The following is a 15,880-nucleotide window of genomic DNA, read 5'->3' on the forward strand; positions in this document are numbered from 1 at the left end:
CAGCCCTGAATGCGGGTTCCACACCTAGCAGGGAATCTGCTCTGGATTCTCTCCCTCTCCTTCTGCCCCTCCCCCTACCAGTGCCCTCACATACATTCTCTCTCTCTCTCTCTCTCTCTCTCTCTCTCAAATCTTTTTAAAAACTGAGATAGAGACTTCCGGGAGCGCCCGGGCGCCGCGCCCGCCCCCTGCGCGCAGCGCTGTCCGCCCGCCGCCCCGCACGGCGCAGCCCCGCGAGCGCGCAGCCAGGCCGGAGCCCCCGCCCCGGCTCCCGGCGGCCATGGGGGCGTCCGCGCGGCTGCTGCGCGCCGTGATCATGGGGGCGCCGGGCTCCGGCAAGGGCACCGTGTCGTCGCGCATCACCAAGCACTTCGCGCTGAAGCACCTCTCCAGCGGGGACCTGCTCCGGGACAACATGCTTCGGGGCACAGAAATTGGTGTGTTAGCCAAGACTTTCATTGACCAAGGGAAGCTCATCCCGGATGGTGTCATGACTCGGCTGGCCCTTCATGAGCTGAAAAACCTCACCCAATATAGCTGGCTATTGGATGGTTTTCCAAGGACACTTCCACAGGCAGAAGCCCTGGACGGAGCTTATCAGATAGACACAGTGATTAATCTGAACGTGCCCTTTGAAGTCATTAAGCAGCGTCTCACCGCGCGCTGGATTCATCCGGCCAGCGGCCGAGTCTACAACATCGAATTCAACCCTCCCAAAGCCGTGGGCATTGATGACCTGACAGGGGAGCCTCTCATTCAGCGGGATGATGACAAGCCAGAGACGGTTGTCAAGAGACTCAAGGCTTATGAAGTCCAAACACAGCCGGTCCTGGAATATTACCGGAAAAAGGGAGTATTGGAAACCTTCTCTGGAACAGAAACCAACAAGATCTGGCCCCATGTGTATGCTTTCCTACAAACAAAAGTTCCACAAATAAACCAGAAAGCATCGGTTACTCCATGAGGAAAAGTGTACATCACCAGTAAGATGAGCAGAGACTCCTCACCTGTGCATTTAGAAGCTCCGTGTTCTGAGACTGGCATGTATGAATTCTTTGAAAATTATATTAGTTTCACTTCTACTGATTTCATTCTGGAAATTAAGAATGGGCCAAATGAGTCCGATACTAAGATTCATCTTTTTGTCTACCCAGGGTATCTTCTATGGGTATGTAATTTAAAAACATCAGATGTCCTAATTAAAAGAGCAATTGGTAGTAATATTAACTTTTGTTCAGAAGACTTAAGTGGTTGATAAAAAATTTTCTTATTCTTTGGAGAAGCTAAAAACATTTCCATGTCACTCGGTAAAGTAGCTCATCAGAGAAATGTGTTGTAGACTGATGCCAAAACCCAGCATCGTTAGCACTGTGGTACATGGTTTTGTGAAACACTATCAAATTCTAGAAAACAAGCAACCAGATATGCAGATTAGTTTCAGGATGCAAATTCACTGTTGCCTTTACAGTAAGAAACTTAAAAACTTAACCGTATATACTGTATTTATTATGTCATAAACAAACTTTCAGTTTATTCAGAATTTTCAGTCTGCTATAAAATTGTGTTAAATTAGCATATAGGAAAATATTACTTTCCTGTGACAGGTTTTGAGAACATGTGTATTGAAAAAAATGATTTATTAGAAATTGACACTGGAAGTTCTTACAAAAGCACTGAGGTTGAATTATCAACAGAAAATGTAATTAGTCTTGTGTTTTCAGATTATTGCTCAGGTTAGAAGTATAAGTATGTGCTTTAGGATCTACTTGCCAGTTTCTCTTTTTGATCACTATGTAAAATCTGCTGTGATGAGTGACAAAATACAAGAAGAAAAGCAAACCCATGGCCCTACATAAAAGCAAGCATACTGGGTCCTCAGGAAGTAGAAATAGATCAGCTATGCCTGGGGAGAATTTCCCTGACATGCTTAACAATCATAATTAGTAAACAATCAATTAGTAAACTAATCAAATTAGTAGCAATTAAAAGGATTTACATGAGAGGTTAAAAAGGACCAGGAAGGTAACTGAGTTTGTTGAAGGACTTTATTCCTAGTGAAAGCAGCGGGCAGCTGCTGGCTTTCCCTGCCACCGTCAGCAGGGCAAGAACTCCACCTGTGTGTGTAGCCTGAGTAAGTAGCCCTTTAAAAGCGAAGAGAATTTGATTTCTTCGTAGGGCAACAAGGATGCGTGCTTATGTCCTGTGGCCTGGCAGGAAGAGTGGGGCGATGAGAGGTGGATGAAAAAATCAGCTACATCTTCAGTGGGATATTTACTCTTACTTGGTGCTAAATCAGATGCAACGAGTCCTGGTACAACCTGTTATGAACTGCCTTTGAACACCGGCCTGTTATCCCAGGCACTCAAAATATAAATGCCAGCAAGTGGTTCTTCGTGTATTTTTGTGGGAAAAAACTTTTCTTTTGATTTTTAAAAATTCAATGTTGATCTTTCAGAATGGACCAAGGCTTTTTTTAAAAAGGATTGCAGGACACATTTAATTCTTTACAAAACTTTCTGTAATGCCTTATTTGAATGTATTATGTGCTTTCTAAAACTGTGGTGAACTACTAAGCTTATGAATATTACTGGCTTTCCTGGCATACATGACTCTTAATGTACTACAATAAAATTAAATTCTAGAACAAAAAAAAAAAAAAAAAAACTGAGATAGAGGGATCCCTGGGTGGCGCAGCGGTTTGGCGCCTGCCTTTGGCCCGGGGCGCGATCCTGGAGACCTGGGATCGAATCCCACGTCGGGCTCCCGGCGCATGGAGCCTGCTTCTCCCTCTGCCTGTGTCTCTGTCTCTCTCTCTCTCTCTCTCTCTCTCTCTGTGTGACTATCATAAATAAATAAAAATTAAAAAAAAACACTGAGATAGAGGAGTGCCTTGGTGGCTCAGTGAGTTAAGTGTCTGCCTTTAGTTCAGGTCATGATCCCAGGGTCCTGGGATCAAGCCCCACAGTCAGACTCCCTTGTTCAGTGGGGAGTCTGCTTTTATCTCTCCCTCTACCCCTCCCCCTGCTTATGTGCTCACACTCTCTCTCTCCTTCCCTTTCTCTCTCTCTCTCAAATAAAGTCTTTAAAAAAATAGTTATGATAAAAACAGAAGTGTGAGATGAGAAAACTTCTAGGAAAATGCTTTATTTTCTGCTTTTAAATTTCAAAAGAATATCTAATGATGGGTTCTATTATTGTATACAGCAATCTCATTTTTATTTTTTTTATTGGAGTTCAGTTTGCCAACATATAGCATAACACCCAGTACAGCACATTTTAGAACAAGAAAAACTCTGAATTGATCCTCGTTAACTTTATTACAGAAAGTGGTAAAATAGCTGTGGAATACAGACAGTGTGAAGAGATTACAGATGCCAGAACCCAAGAGGAGCTACATGATTTAATTCAAGCACCTGGTTATTAAAGCTCAAGGGTTCCACAGCTATACTATACTATACTATAACCATAATTTAAAGCAACTGACAGGATTTGGAAGACTATAGTTAGCTCTGTCATCTTTTGGGAAATGTGAAACTCTGAAACTGCTTTTGAGTGCAGGGAATTTCTGGGGCTTTTCTTGAAGTCTTGGCCCTTGGCTCTGACCCCTTATTTGAAATTTGGAGAGCCAATTGCATCAGAGTGCTCCTATAGTTGTGGACATAGAAGAGGACACAGCCTTTTAGCGCTCCCCTCAAACAGAATCTCAGGGACTTGGGAACAGAGTAACTATGGCCTTAAGTGAGATGATGCTACAGCATTTGAAAACCTTTATGTGCATTGGGACACCTGAGTGACTCAGTGGTTGAGCATCTGCCTTGGGTTTGGGGCCTGATCCCAGGGTCCTGAGATGGAGTCCCACATCAGGCTCCCCTCAGGGCTCTGTGTGGCTCTCATGAATAAATAAAATATTTTTTTAATTGTCTTTCAAATAAGGTATATTACCCAGATATCAGTATCACATAGACATCTTGTATGAAATATTTTGTTGAAGAACTTTTCTGTAACCCTAACCCTGAATTAGGGATTAAGTTGACAAAGTAATTTCTAAAATAAAATGCCAATGTTCTATATATTGAATGTTAAAAAAAAATAAATAATAGGAGCAAAGAATGTGTTTCATGTCATTAAGAACTTAATTTGGGGCTAGAATTCTGATTATTTAACTAACTCCGAAGTTGCAACATTTGTTTTGGAAGGGAAGAGAGTAGAGAATGAAAAGATGGTTACTTTCTGAAAAAGCATTTGAAGTTTTGTCTGTGCAAAAATTCTTCTAATTCAATTTAAATCAAGCCAGTCAAGGAAATTTCAGACTTATCCAAGTTTACACTTTAAGAAGTCTAGCTTCCTGTGAAATGTGAGAGAAAGAGATTCAGTATTGATGCTATAGATTTCAGAAACCTGACTCTAACAACAGATCCATTCCTAAATAAGACCAGTTATGGAATTAGTTCCATTTAAAAACCATAGTATGTGCTAGACACTGGGAATAGGATAAAATCCGTTCTCTCCAACAGCCCTGGCGGCGCAGCGGGTTAGTGCGGCCTGCAGCCCAGGGTGTGATCCTGGAGACCCGGATCGAGTTCCGCGTCGGGCTCCCTGCATGGAGCCTGCTTCTTCCTCAGCCTGTGTCTCTGCCTCTGTCTCTCTGAATAAATAAATCCTTGAAAGCAAAGCAAAACAAAAACCTACGTTCTCCAGAGCTTGTGCCAGCCCATAAACACGGACTAAAATGAAAGAGATTATAGAAAGGACAGTGAAGGAAGTAAACGGGGCGCTAGTTACAGTATTTCCAGAAAGTTTAACATGCTGACCTCAACATTTTAAGTGCCTTCTCCATGCGTGCACACAGGGTAGACCTCAAGGTTACTGTTCTAGATTGACAGGTGTGTTGAGTGTAGGTGGGACGCGGAAGTTTTCCATCCTAATGTAAACGGAGGGCTAGTCCCTTGGTTTCAGACTCTCACTCCCAGAATGAATTGCTCACCTCTCCCCTCCCCCCATGCCCCCAAGCCCCTCCCACAGGAGTTTGGAGCCATCGCTGATTCAGTGGTAGGTAGCCTCCTCCTAACACAGTAGTGAATTAAAACTCAGACATGCGTATTGAGAACTTAGAGGAGTCTACGGCCATACCACCCTGAACGCGCCCGATCTCGTCTGATCTCGGAAGCTAAGCAGGGTCGGGCCTGGTTAGTACTCGGATGGGAGAACTTAGAGGAAATGGCAACATTCAGAGTAACCGTGAAGTGTGCTCCCCTCCCCACTGTCCCTGTGCTTATTCTTCAGGTCAGCCTCTTTTCTTAGAAGCAGTACAGCCAGGGGGAGGAGGAATGTGTCTCGGATTTAAGCTTTGAAGAGGACAAGTTCGATCCGCCAGAAGTGGACTAGCATTTTGAATCTCCGGGACGCCAGGTCTTCTGCTTCCTGGGGAAACTGCTCCACACCCCGACCCTACACCTCAGAGCGGCTGGAGTCTGGGTCCTTGCAGACTCCAGCAGCCCAAATCCTTCCCTGTAGCTCGGCGGGAGGTAGTGGTGGCCTTTGCAGGGGAAGGGAGGCTTGGCCTGGGGATTCTGGGGAAGAGGCTTGAACCAGGGGCTTCGGAGCCCAGCCGCACCCCAGCTGTGCCAAGCTCACAAAGGTGGCGTAAATAAAGGGTGGGACGCAGGCGGGGGAGGGGCGCGCAGTTGCTAACAATGGGGGCGTCACCGGGCTCCCTGAACATTTCGGTTTCTCTGGCGAGACCGAGCGCCCCACTGGCTTGGGTCTCTGCTCCGCAGAGTATCATGTCCAGGCTTTGCCTCTCCCTTTTGTTTCTTTTTACCTGGCAACCGTCGTGGTTGTTGGGCCAGGAAGCTCCGCTTCCGGCGTGGGCCCGTCGGACCTCCGGCCCTCGGAGATCCCCGGAACCCCCGGAACCCCCGGAACCCTGGTCTTCGCACTCTTCTGAACTCCTGCATGAATCGCTCCAGGCACTTACCCCCCGCAGAGGCGGGGGGGGGCTTTAATAACTTGAGGTCCTCTGCTCCAGCCCAGATATCGGCCCCGCCTAAGCAGTTGACTGAGACTTTGGTTCCATTCCTGGACACGGATTCAAATGGTGAGCTGCCCCCAGAGACAGATCAGTATCTGAATGACAAGCCAACCCTGCACGAAAGGCTCTTACAAGTGGTTCCAGCGTTGGGTGATGAGAATCAGGCCATAGTTCTACCTCCTCCACTCAAAAGTAAGATGAAAACTGGAGATGAGCCAGAAGATCACCAGTCATTGGAAATACTTGCTCCACCTCTGGACAGTCAGGGTTTAAACCAAAGAAAGTTTTTTGTTTCATCCCCAAACCTGGACAAAGATCTAGTTCAGCATCGAAGGCTTGCCAAAGTTGTTATTGGAACTCCAAACCAATTTGCAAATAAAGAGCTCCTAGAACAACTGCAGGACGATTATTCAGATTCTGGTATGGATATCATATACCCTGAGGAAAACCGACCAATGGATTTCCCAGGGGGACCAGATCAACCCCCAGAGCTCCCTGAGGAGCTTGAAATTTCTTCACTCCTGCAGGAGACCCCTGCAGGACCTCTCCAGTCCACTGTAGAGGAACCTGAACCTTTTGTGCCTGGAGTGGAGGCCCAGGCCAAGCATCCAGAGTCCCCTGAAGAGACAGAAACACCTCCACTTCTTCAGGACGCTCTATCTCAGCCTCCAGAGATCCTTAAGGAAGCTGGAAATTCTGTAAGCCCACAGGAGGCCCCAGCTGAACCTTCAAGTACCCCTGAAGTCCAACAGGAAGCCTCAGCTCAACCTACAGAGGCACCTGAGGAAGTAGAACCTTGGACCCCTCAGGAGGCCCCAGCTCAGCCACCAGAGGAGAAGGTACCACCTCAGGAGGTAAATGTGCCATCTCTGAGTCAGAATGAAGCTCAGCGGCCAAAATTACACAATGTCACTGTTAAACCTGTAGATTTGGCACTTACTGTAACTGTGACTCAGCCTCCACAGCACCCCAAGAAGGCTGAGCCTGCAATCCTGCAAGAACAACCAGCTCAGCCACCAGAGCTGTCTTTGGGGGAGGTGGAACCTATTCCAACCCAGCAGGAGCACCCAGCTCAACCTCTAGAGCATCATGAGGTGAAAGTTGCACCTCCAGGTCACCATCAGGTTCAACAGTTAAACCTGCCCAATATCACTGTTAAACCTGCAGGCGTGCAGGTTACTGTAACACCAGAACCCACTACAGAGGTGGGACCTTTGCCAGTTCAACGTGAGTCTGTCACTCAGCCCTCTGTGCCCCTTAATGTGGAACCTTTTGCAACCCAGCATGAAGCCCCAACTCTGCCTCCACAGTCCCCTGAGGAGAATGAACATTTGCCATTTCAACAGGAGACTCCAACTGAGTCCCCAGAATCTCCCACACAGGAGAAACCTCCAACACAGCAGGAGACCCCTGTTCAGACCCCTGGAGAGGTTAAACCTTCCACAACCCAGCAGGACACCCTGGCTCAGGATTCACAGGCTCCTGAGGAGGGTGAATCACCTTCAACCCAGGAGGAGGCCCTGGCTCAACTTCCAGGGACTCAGGAAGAGAAGGAACCTTCTCCACCCCAGCAGGAGGCCCCTGCTGAGCTTCCACAAATCCCTGAGGAGGGTGAACCTTCCTCAATACAGGAGGAGAGCCAGGATCATCATGCACAGACTCCTGAGAAAGCTAAACCTTCTTCAACCCAGCAGGAGGCCCCAACCCAGTATCCACAGGCCTCTGAGGAGGGAGAACCATCTCCAGCTCAGGAAGAGGCTCCCACTCAATTTCCACAAATTCATGTGAAGAGTGGGTTTCCAGAACAACATCCAGCCCCTGCTGAAAATGTTGAACCTTATCCAGATCAGCAGGGAGTACCAACACAGACTGGAGATCTTCCTGAAGAAACTGAACTTTCTCCAAGCCAGCAGTGGAGCTCATCTCTGCCTCAGATGCCTGTCGTAGGTGTAGAACCTTCTCCAGTCCAGCCTGAGCACCAGGCTCAGCCTCCAGAGTCCTCTACAGATATTGTAGCTCAGCCTCCAGTACATCATGAGGTGACATCCTCCCGTCTAGGTCCTGGTGAAGCTCAGCATCCAATGTTGCCCAATATCACAGCAAAACCTGTAGATCTGGAGGTTTTCATAACTCCAGTGCCCACTAAGTTTGAACATGCTCCAGGGCAGCAGGAGGCCTCTGCTCAAGCTCCAGTTCCCCCTGAGCAGGTTGAATTTTCTCCAGCCCAGTCCGAGCTTCTTTTCCAGTCTCCAGAGACCCTTGAAGATGAATTTCCTCCAGGCCAACAAGAACTCATAGTAAAGACTCCAGACCCTCCTAAGGAGATGGAACCTACTTCAGCCCAACAGGAGGCCCCAGCTGAGCCATCAGAGCCCCATAAGGAGATTGAACCATCTTCAAATGAGTACACAGTCTCAGCTCATTCTCCAGGGCCCACTGAAGACGTCAAGCCTCCAACCCAACCAGAGGTTCCAGCTCAGCCTCCTGTTCCCCAGCAGGTCCCAGCTATATCTCCTGAGCCCCGACAGGAGGTAGAGCCTTCTGCCACACAACAGGAATCCCCAGCCCAGTCTTTAGAACTTGCTGACAAAGTGGAACCTCTTCCAGTCTCTCAAAAGACCCCTTCTCAGCTTCTACAGTTTCCTGAGAAGGTGGAATCCTCTCCAGTCCTGCAAGAAGCTCCATCTCTACCTCTAGAGCCCCTTAAGGAGGTAGAACTTTCTCCAGCCCAACAGGTGGCACAGACTCAGCCTTCAGAGCTCCCTGAGAAGCTAGAGTCATTTCCAATTCTGCAGCAGGCTTCAACTCAGTCTCCAGAGCCCCATCAAGAGTCAGAACCTTCTCCAGCTCAGCCTCCAGAGCCATCTAAGGAGGTTGAACCACAACTTCCAGTCCATAACGAGATGACAGTTCCACCTCAAGGACAAGATCAAGCTCAGCGTTCAAGCTTGCCCAGTGTCACTGCTAAACCTGTTGACTTGGAGTTTACTGTACCTCCAGAGCCTTCTACAACCCTGCAGCAGACTCTAGCTCCTCCAGAGGATCCAGAGGTGACACTTCCACATCCAGAACATGTTGAGGCTCAGAGTCCAAATTTGTCTGAAGTCACAGTTCAACCTTTAGATCTGGAGCTTACCATAACACCAGAACCCATTACAGAGGTTGAAACTTCAACCATGCAAGAGACTCCAGGTCCTCCTTTAGAGCCACCTGACGAGTCTGTAATGCAGCCTCCCATGTATCGGGAGGTGACAGTTCCAACTCCAGGTCAGGATCAAGCTCGGCATCTATTGTTACCCAATGTAACGGTTCAGCCTTTGGACTTGGAGCTTACCCTAACTCCAGAACCCACCACAAAAGTTGAACATTCTACAACCGTGAGTAAAACTACTGTTCCTCCAAAGGACATGGAAGTGACATTTGCACATCAAGAGCAGGTTCAAGCTCAGCATCCAATCTTGACTGAAGTCACAGTTCAGCCTTTGGACCTGGGGCTTACCATAACTTCAGAATTCACTAAGGAGATTGAACTTCCTCAACCTATGCAGGAGACTCCAATCCAGCTTCCAGAGCCACCTAAGGAGGTTACTGTAGCTCAATCTCCAGTATATCAGGAGGAGACCATTCCAACACCAGGTTGGGATCAAATTCAGCATCCATCATCACCCAGTGTAACAGTTCAACCTTTGGACCTGGAGCTTACTGTAAGTCCAGAACCCACTACAGAAGTTGAACATTCTACAGCCCTGAAAAAGACTATAGCTCCTCCAAAAGACGTGGAGGTGACATTTGCACATCTCGAGCAGGTTCTGTCTCGCCGTCCAAACTTGACTAAGGTCACAGTTCAACCTTTGGACCTGGAACTTACCATAACTCCAGCATCCACTACAGAGATTGAACCTTCTCCAACCATGCCTCTAGAGCTGCCTAAGGAACTTGTAGCTCAACCTTCCATATATCAAGAGGCAGCAGACAGCTTCCAACGTCAGCTCAGGATCAAGCTCAGCACCTGTGGTCACCAAATGTGACAACACAACCTTTGGCCCTAGAGCTTACCATAAGTCCAAAACCCACTACAGAGGTTGAACAGTCTACAACTCTGCATCAGACTACAGCTCCTCCAAAGGACCTTGAGGTGACATTTCCACCATCAGAGCAGGTTCAGGTTCAGCATTCAACCTTAAATAAAGTCAAAGTTAAACCTTTGGACTTGGGGCTTACCATAACTCCAGAACCTACTACAGAGACCAAACCTTCTCCAACCATGCAAGAGACCCCAACTCAGCCTCCAGAGCCACCTAAGGAGGTTGTAGTTCAATATCCATTCCATCAGGAGGGGACAGTTCCAACCCTAGGTCAGGATCAGGCTCCGTATCCAACTTTACCCAGTGTCACAGTTCATCCTGTGGACATGGGACTTACCATAACTTCAGAACCTACTACCCAGGTTGAACGTTCTACAACCACCAAGACTACAACTCCCCCTCCAAAGGACCTTGAGATGACGCTTGCGCATCTCGAGCAGATTCAGAGGCAACATCCAAACCTGACTGAAGTCACTGTTCCACCTATGGACCTGGAAATTACTGTAACTGCAGGATCCAATATGGAAGTTGAACCTTCTCCAGCCAGGCAAGAGACCCCAACTCAGCCTCCAGAGCCACCTAAGGAGGTTAAAGTTCAATATCCATTTCATCAGGAAGAGTGATGAGTCCAACTCCAAGTAAGGGTGAAGTCCAGCATCCAGAATCACCCAGCATCACATTTCATAATGGGGGCTTGGGGCTTACCATTACTCCAGAACCTATTACAGAGGCTAAACATTCTGCAACCACGAAGAAGACTACAGCTCCTTCTCCAGCGGACCTTGAGGTGACACTTGCACATCGAGAGCGTGTTCAGAGTCAACAGCCAAACCTGACTAAAGTCACTGTTCCACCTATGGACTTGGAAATTACTGTAAGTCACCAACCAGAGTCATCTGAGTCGGTTCTCCCCCCAACGACTCAGCCCTCAGTGGTGCATTTTGCAAAATACTTCCCAGAAAAGGCATATACAACTTTCACTGAGCAGCCAGAACAGAGTGTTACCACAAATGTCAACATATGTGAGCTCTGTACCTGCAAAGATGAGACGCTATCGTGTACTGGTTTCAGCCCAAAGCAGAGGCTCCGCAGAGTGCCTGTGCCAGAGCCCAACACGGACAACAACACCTTCACCATCTTGTAAGAATTGCCTTTTCTCATTTGTTCCCTGCCTCCTGCTTGACACAGCAGCCTTTCTTTGAGGTCTTCCTGGGCCTTCGTCATCTCCCCAACCATGTTGACTGACTCTCTCTTTTTACCTTTTCTTTGACAACTGTCCTTATCTTCATTTTCCTGTTTGCTGTGGTTCCCACGTCTGCACTCGTTTACTTGTAATTGTCCTTATTCTTTATCCAGTTTTTTTAGCCCCATGATTTAATCGCTTAACCTCTACTCTCCCATCTTTATAGCAACATGTCCCTCTTTCCATCTCCTTGGTGATATACAAAAAAGTGGTTAAGAGTAGAGATTCCGGAATTAGACTGCCTGGGTTTGAATTGAGTTCTGTCACTTATTAGCTTTTGATTCAATTTCCTTATCTATAAAATGGGGTAATAGTTACTACCTTGTGGGATTATTGTGAGATTTGGTGAGTTAATACATATAAAACACGTTTTCAGTGCCTCACATATATGTGAGTGTTAGCTATTATTTGATTCCTCAGCTATGTTTAGAACTCATCTTTGTCCCTTGGTTTTCTATATACAGCACCCATTTTATGCCCCGCCCAGGACTCAGTACTGTGGCAGCCATGCAAGTATGGCATTGTCTTTAGAATATGAAATAATAGGTGGGAAGAAAGGAAATAGGCATAGAAAGACAGGTGACCTATAATTAAGTACAGACTATAGGTTCTGTAAGTCACCAGAATCTGTAATCAATGGAGTGTAGGGGTCAGAGAAAGCTGCATGGATAAGCTAAAACTTCAGCTGAGATTTAGAGTGGCTATGATTTGTTAAATACAGCAAGAATAGGGAGTATAGTCTAAGCAAAGGCACAGCTGCGAGAATGATCAGGAATTAAGAATTAGCTTAGAAAAAAAAAAGAATTAGCTTAGGAGGGCAGCCCCAGTGGCTCAGCGATTTATTTAACGCTGCGTTCAGCCCAAGGCGTGATCCTGGAGACTCGGGATTAAGTCCCACATCGGCTCCCTCCATGGAGCCTGCTTCTCCCTCTGCCTGTGTCTCTGCCTTTCTCTCTGTGTGTCTGTCATGAATAAATAAATAAAATCTGGAAAAAAAAGCATTAGCTTAGGAAGCAGTGAAAGATACGGTTATGAATACCCTTGACTATCAGCTAGAAGGGTTTGAAAGTTATGCTGAGATATAGAGAGCCATTGAAAGTTTTCCAGAAAGACATATGTATCACTAAAACAAGAGGATTGTTTTCTATTCCCTATGTAGAGAGATCTAAAGAGGAAAGCTTGATCCAGGGAAACCAGAAAGAATGGTCTAGCAAAAGCTGGGAGTAAAGTGACAAGGGGCCAGAACAGAATGGCTGTGATAGGAGTAGAAAGAAAATCCTGAAAGCATCACAGAGGAAGAAGCAACAAGACTGCGTAACTGCTGAGGGGAGTAGTGGGCAGGGTGCATCCAGAAAAGAGAAAAATCAACTATAACTCTCAGAAATTTCTGTCCCGGATGAGCAGGTGGAAATACAGCAGTTGGGAAGGACAGCCAGTTGGAGGGAGATAAATTCAGGTTTAGGCATCTTTTATCAGGGAACATAAAGCAACCAGAAGGCATTTTGGTTGACTGGAAATGGCCACTAGGCAGATGATGGGCAGATGGCTATCTGTTTTGCCTTATTTCTGACTCCCCTGAAAAAAATGTGTATATAAACGGAATAGGGGGGGGATTCCTGGGTGGCTCAGCGGTTTGGTGCCTGCCTTCGTCCCGGGGCGTGATCCTGGAGTCCAGAGATCGAGTCCTGCGTCGGGCTCCCTGCGTGGAGCCTGCTTCTCCCTCTGCCTGTGTCTCTGCCGCTCCCTCTCTCTCTCTCTCTCTCTCTCTCTCTCTCTCTGGTCTCTCATGAATAAATAACACCTTAACAAATGAATAGGTAAGTTGTTGCTGAGGGAAGAAGATAAGTTAAAGGTAAGATTCAGTCATATACAGAATTAGTGATTAAACTGAACTCAGGCATTTCATAGCTTTTTTGAAATACTTGCAATTCATGGATACATTCTCATTTATTTTTTAAATGTCACAAGCATATAGGATAAAATGTGAAAATCCCACCCAACCCCCCCTACCACCCATAAGATAACTCCTGTTACCATTTTGGTGTCTGTCCTTCCCATCACTTTCCTTTGCAATTTTCCCTAATCAGGTAATACTTTTTGTTCCTTGCTCAGTAATTTGTTGCTTTTCCCTATGTAACATGTCTAAGAAATCTCTCCATATTAGTTCCTCTCATTTCTAACTTCTCCTAACAGCTGGACAGATTTCACAAAGAAGTCACTGGGCCAAAGCTTTGGTGTTCCTGGCATAGGATTTTCTTTACCTTTGTTTCCTGGCATAGGATTTCTTTACCTTTGTTTTTCTTTACCTTTGTTTGATACTTTTTTTTTGCATTTTTCGGTTCAATTATTTTCTCATTGATTACAGAAAGAAACCATTTTAGACACATAGAGGTGATTTGGAGAAAAATACCATATTCATAAAGTAATTAACTGGCATTATCTATCCAAGAAATTAGACAAATAAGGAAGTTCCGGTTCTAAGGAGATGGCTTGTTTACACCAATGGCCCCACATTTCTTTATTAATTGTGCAAACTGGGATGCTGATAGCTATGGATATTAAGAAGCTGGTATTTTCTGCATTTGCATATTCCCCCAAGGTTGCCTATGATTCTTACTTATTCTGTTCATTCTTTTCCTAACTAGTCAAGGATCTGAACTGTGTTTCTCACAGAAATTTCCAAGGAAACGCTATTTCTTACATTGAGGAGAATACATGGAAGCCATACCGTTGGACTGAGAAATTGTGAGTATATTTCGTTCTCCGAATACGAATACAAAACACTGCATCCTGAGATCCTTCTTAGTCAAAAATTTTGAAGTCAGTATCTTGGAGGAAAGGTATTTCCCCCTCCATATCCCAAATCAACCTCTATTGATGGCAATTCTATGTTTATCTTGAAAATTGAATTTGGACAGGCCTCTTTAAAATTTAGAGTCAATCTAAACTTATTTTCCATTATAGGAATACATGATTATATCCTCAATATATAAAAATGAAAGAATAGATAAAGTGAACATCTTCTTTGTGTTCTGATCCCCTACCACTGAGATAGCCACTATCTGGATTTAGTATATATCCTTCAGATCTTTTTCCATGCATTTGTCTACATACATATTATAGACAACAAAATAGGTTTGTTGTGGGATTTTCTTACCTTGTTTTTGTTTTGTTTTTATATAAATGATAACTTCCTACAAACTTGATTCTTTTGCTTATGCTTTATGCTTATAAAATGAATCTTTTGATTCTTTTATCTTATGTCTTAGATTTCTTTTCTTTAGTGTATAGATAGGGGGTTACCCCATTCATGTATATGCCTGTGTAATATATTCCAAAGTATGAATGTATATAGTAATTCTCATATTGATGAATGTTTAGACTGTGTCCCATTTTCTTGTCACATGCGCTGCTGTAGTGAACTGCCTCAACCATGCATCTTTGTGTATGTGGGCAGGTATTTCTGTAGAATAGATATCTAGAAATGGAAATTGTTTGAATAAAGACTATGTAGATGTAAAATTTTAATGGCCCTCAAAAAGTTGTTGCCAACTTATACTCCAACCCATAGACCATGACAGCATTCACATCCTCATACCACCCACTACGGATATTCCTCCATTTCTTGGCTGGTCTGATGCGTGAATAAAAGGGGTCCCTGTGAATTTGAAGTTTTCTGATTACTTGTAAATTTAAATACCTATGTTTACTGAACATTTGTATTTCTTGAGTGAATTTTCTGTCCTTTGCCAATTTTCTGTTATCTTTTATAAAATTGATCTGTAGAAAAAAGTCAATGTAGACACAAGTGTTTTTAGAAAAAAAAAATATTACAATCAAAGCAATCAACTGGTGTTTTTAATGAGAGTTTGGTTGTCATATCATTAGTGCAACTTGAGCAGAGAAAGTCATAAATGACTCCTGAATTAACAATAAAAGACAGTAATCATAGCAATCTAAAATAGGGATTATGATCCCTCTAAAGTAGATTTCGCCCCTTAGTCTGATATCTTATTGGTAAGGGAGAAATGCTAGAACTAGGCATTTGTTTTTTATTTTGTGAATTTCTTAAATACTATGTGTAGTTTATATTTCTCCATGATAGTGTCTGACTGGGATATTTTATTTCCCAAACTTATAAGAAAACTGAAATAATTGTCGCAGAAATAAATAACGTTAATTTTCTTTAGGGAATGGAGGGGGATGGGTGGGCTGTGGACAAGGGTAGTAGAAAAACTTTGCGTTGTGTACTATATACCTTGGAATTTTGGGGCCATGTGAATATTACATATTTTTAAAAAATGAATTGAAATTAAAAAATTAATTTTTAAAAAGCATGTGTTTGGGAATTTATATACTAGAACACGAATGTGGTAAGTCCTGCAGATGTCTGGTTCAGCTTGAAGGTTATACCTTGTAAGCAGAGGTTCCTAACTATGGATCACTGCTCTCCTGGGGCAGGATTTTAACCTGTTTTTCTATATATCTATTGGATGATATCTGCCAACAGTAGAATGAATA

At 44.8% G+C, this 15,880-nt stretch overlaps 2 protein-coding genes and 1 pseudogene across 2 annotated transcripts; all 3 read left to right on the forward strand.

The window, feature by feature from the left end:
* The first annotated feature begins 266 nt into the window (after positions 1–266).
* LOC119878801 (GTP:AMP phosphotransferase AK3, mitochondrial-like) lies at positions 267–1,488 on the forward strand. Its single transcript, XM_038589372.1, has one exon. The coding sequence runs from the start codon at positions 281–283 to the stop codon at positions 962–964; it is 684 nt and encodes a 227-aa protein (XP_038445300.1). The 5' UTR covers positions 267–280; the 3' UTR covers positions 965–1,488.
* Positions 1,489–5,198: 3,710 nt separating this feature from the next.
* Positions 5,199–10,739, forward strand: LOC119878800 (titin-like). Its single transcript, XM_038589371.1, has 4 exons — positions 5,199–5,283; positions 5,410–5,638; positions 5,850–10,015; positions 10,081–10,739. Exons 1-4 carry the CDS (start codon positions 5,199–5,201, stop codon positions 10,737–10,739), a joined length of 5,139 nt encoding a protein of 1,712 aa, XP_038445299.1.
* LOC119878803 overlaps positions 10,014–15,880 on the forward strand; it is a 32,320-nt pseudogene continuing 26,453 nt past the window's right edge.

The sequence above is a fragment of the Canis lupus genome, unplaced genomic scaffold (genome assembly GCF_011100685.1).
Source record: "Canis lupus familiaris isolate Mischka breed German Shepherd unplaced genomic scaffold, alternate assembly UU_Cfam_GSD_1.0 chrUn_S1925H2124, whole genome shotgun sequence".
Taxonomy (NCBI): Eukaryota; Metazoa; Chordata; class Mammalia; order Carnivora; family Canidae; genus Canis; species Canis lupus.

Excerpts from the sequence above, each read along its gene's own strand:
- LOC119878801 (XM_038589372.1), top strand. The coding sequence starts at position 281 with ATGGGGGCGTCCGCGCGGCTGCTGCGCGCCGTGATCATGGGGGCGCCG.
- LOC119878800 (XM_038589371.1), top strand. The coding sequence starts at position 5,199 with ATGGGAGAACTTAGAGGAAATGGCAACATTCAGAGTAACCGTGAAGTG. Across the intron at positions 5,284-5,409 it reads TCCCTGTGCTTATTCTTCAG|GTCTTCTGCTTCCTGGGGAA; the intron begins GTCAGCCTCTTT and ends CCGGGACGCCAG. Across the intron at positions 10,016-10,080 it reads GGCAGCAGACAGCTTCCAAC|AGCTTACCATAAGTCCAAAA; the intron begins GTCAGCTCAGGA and ends CTTTGGCCCTAG.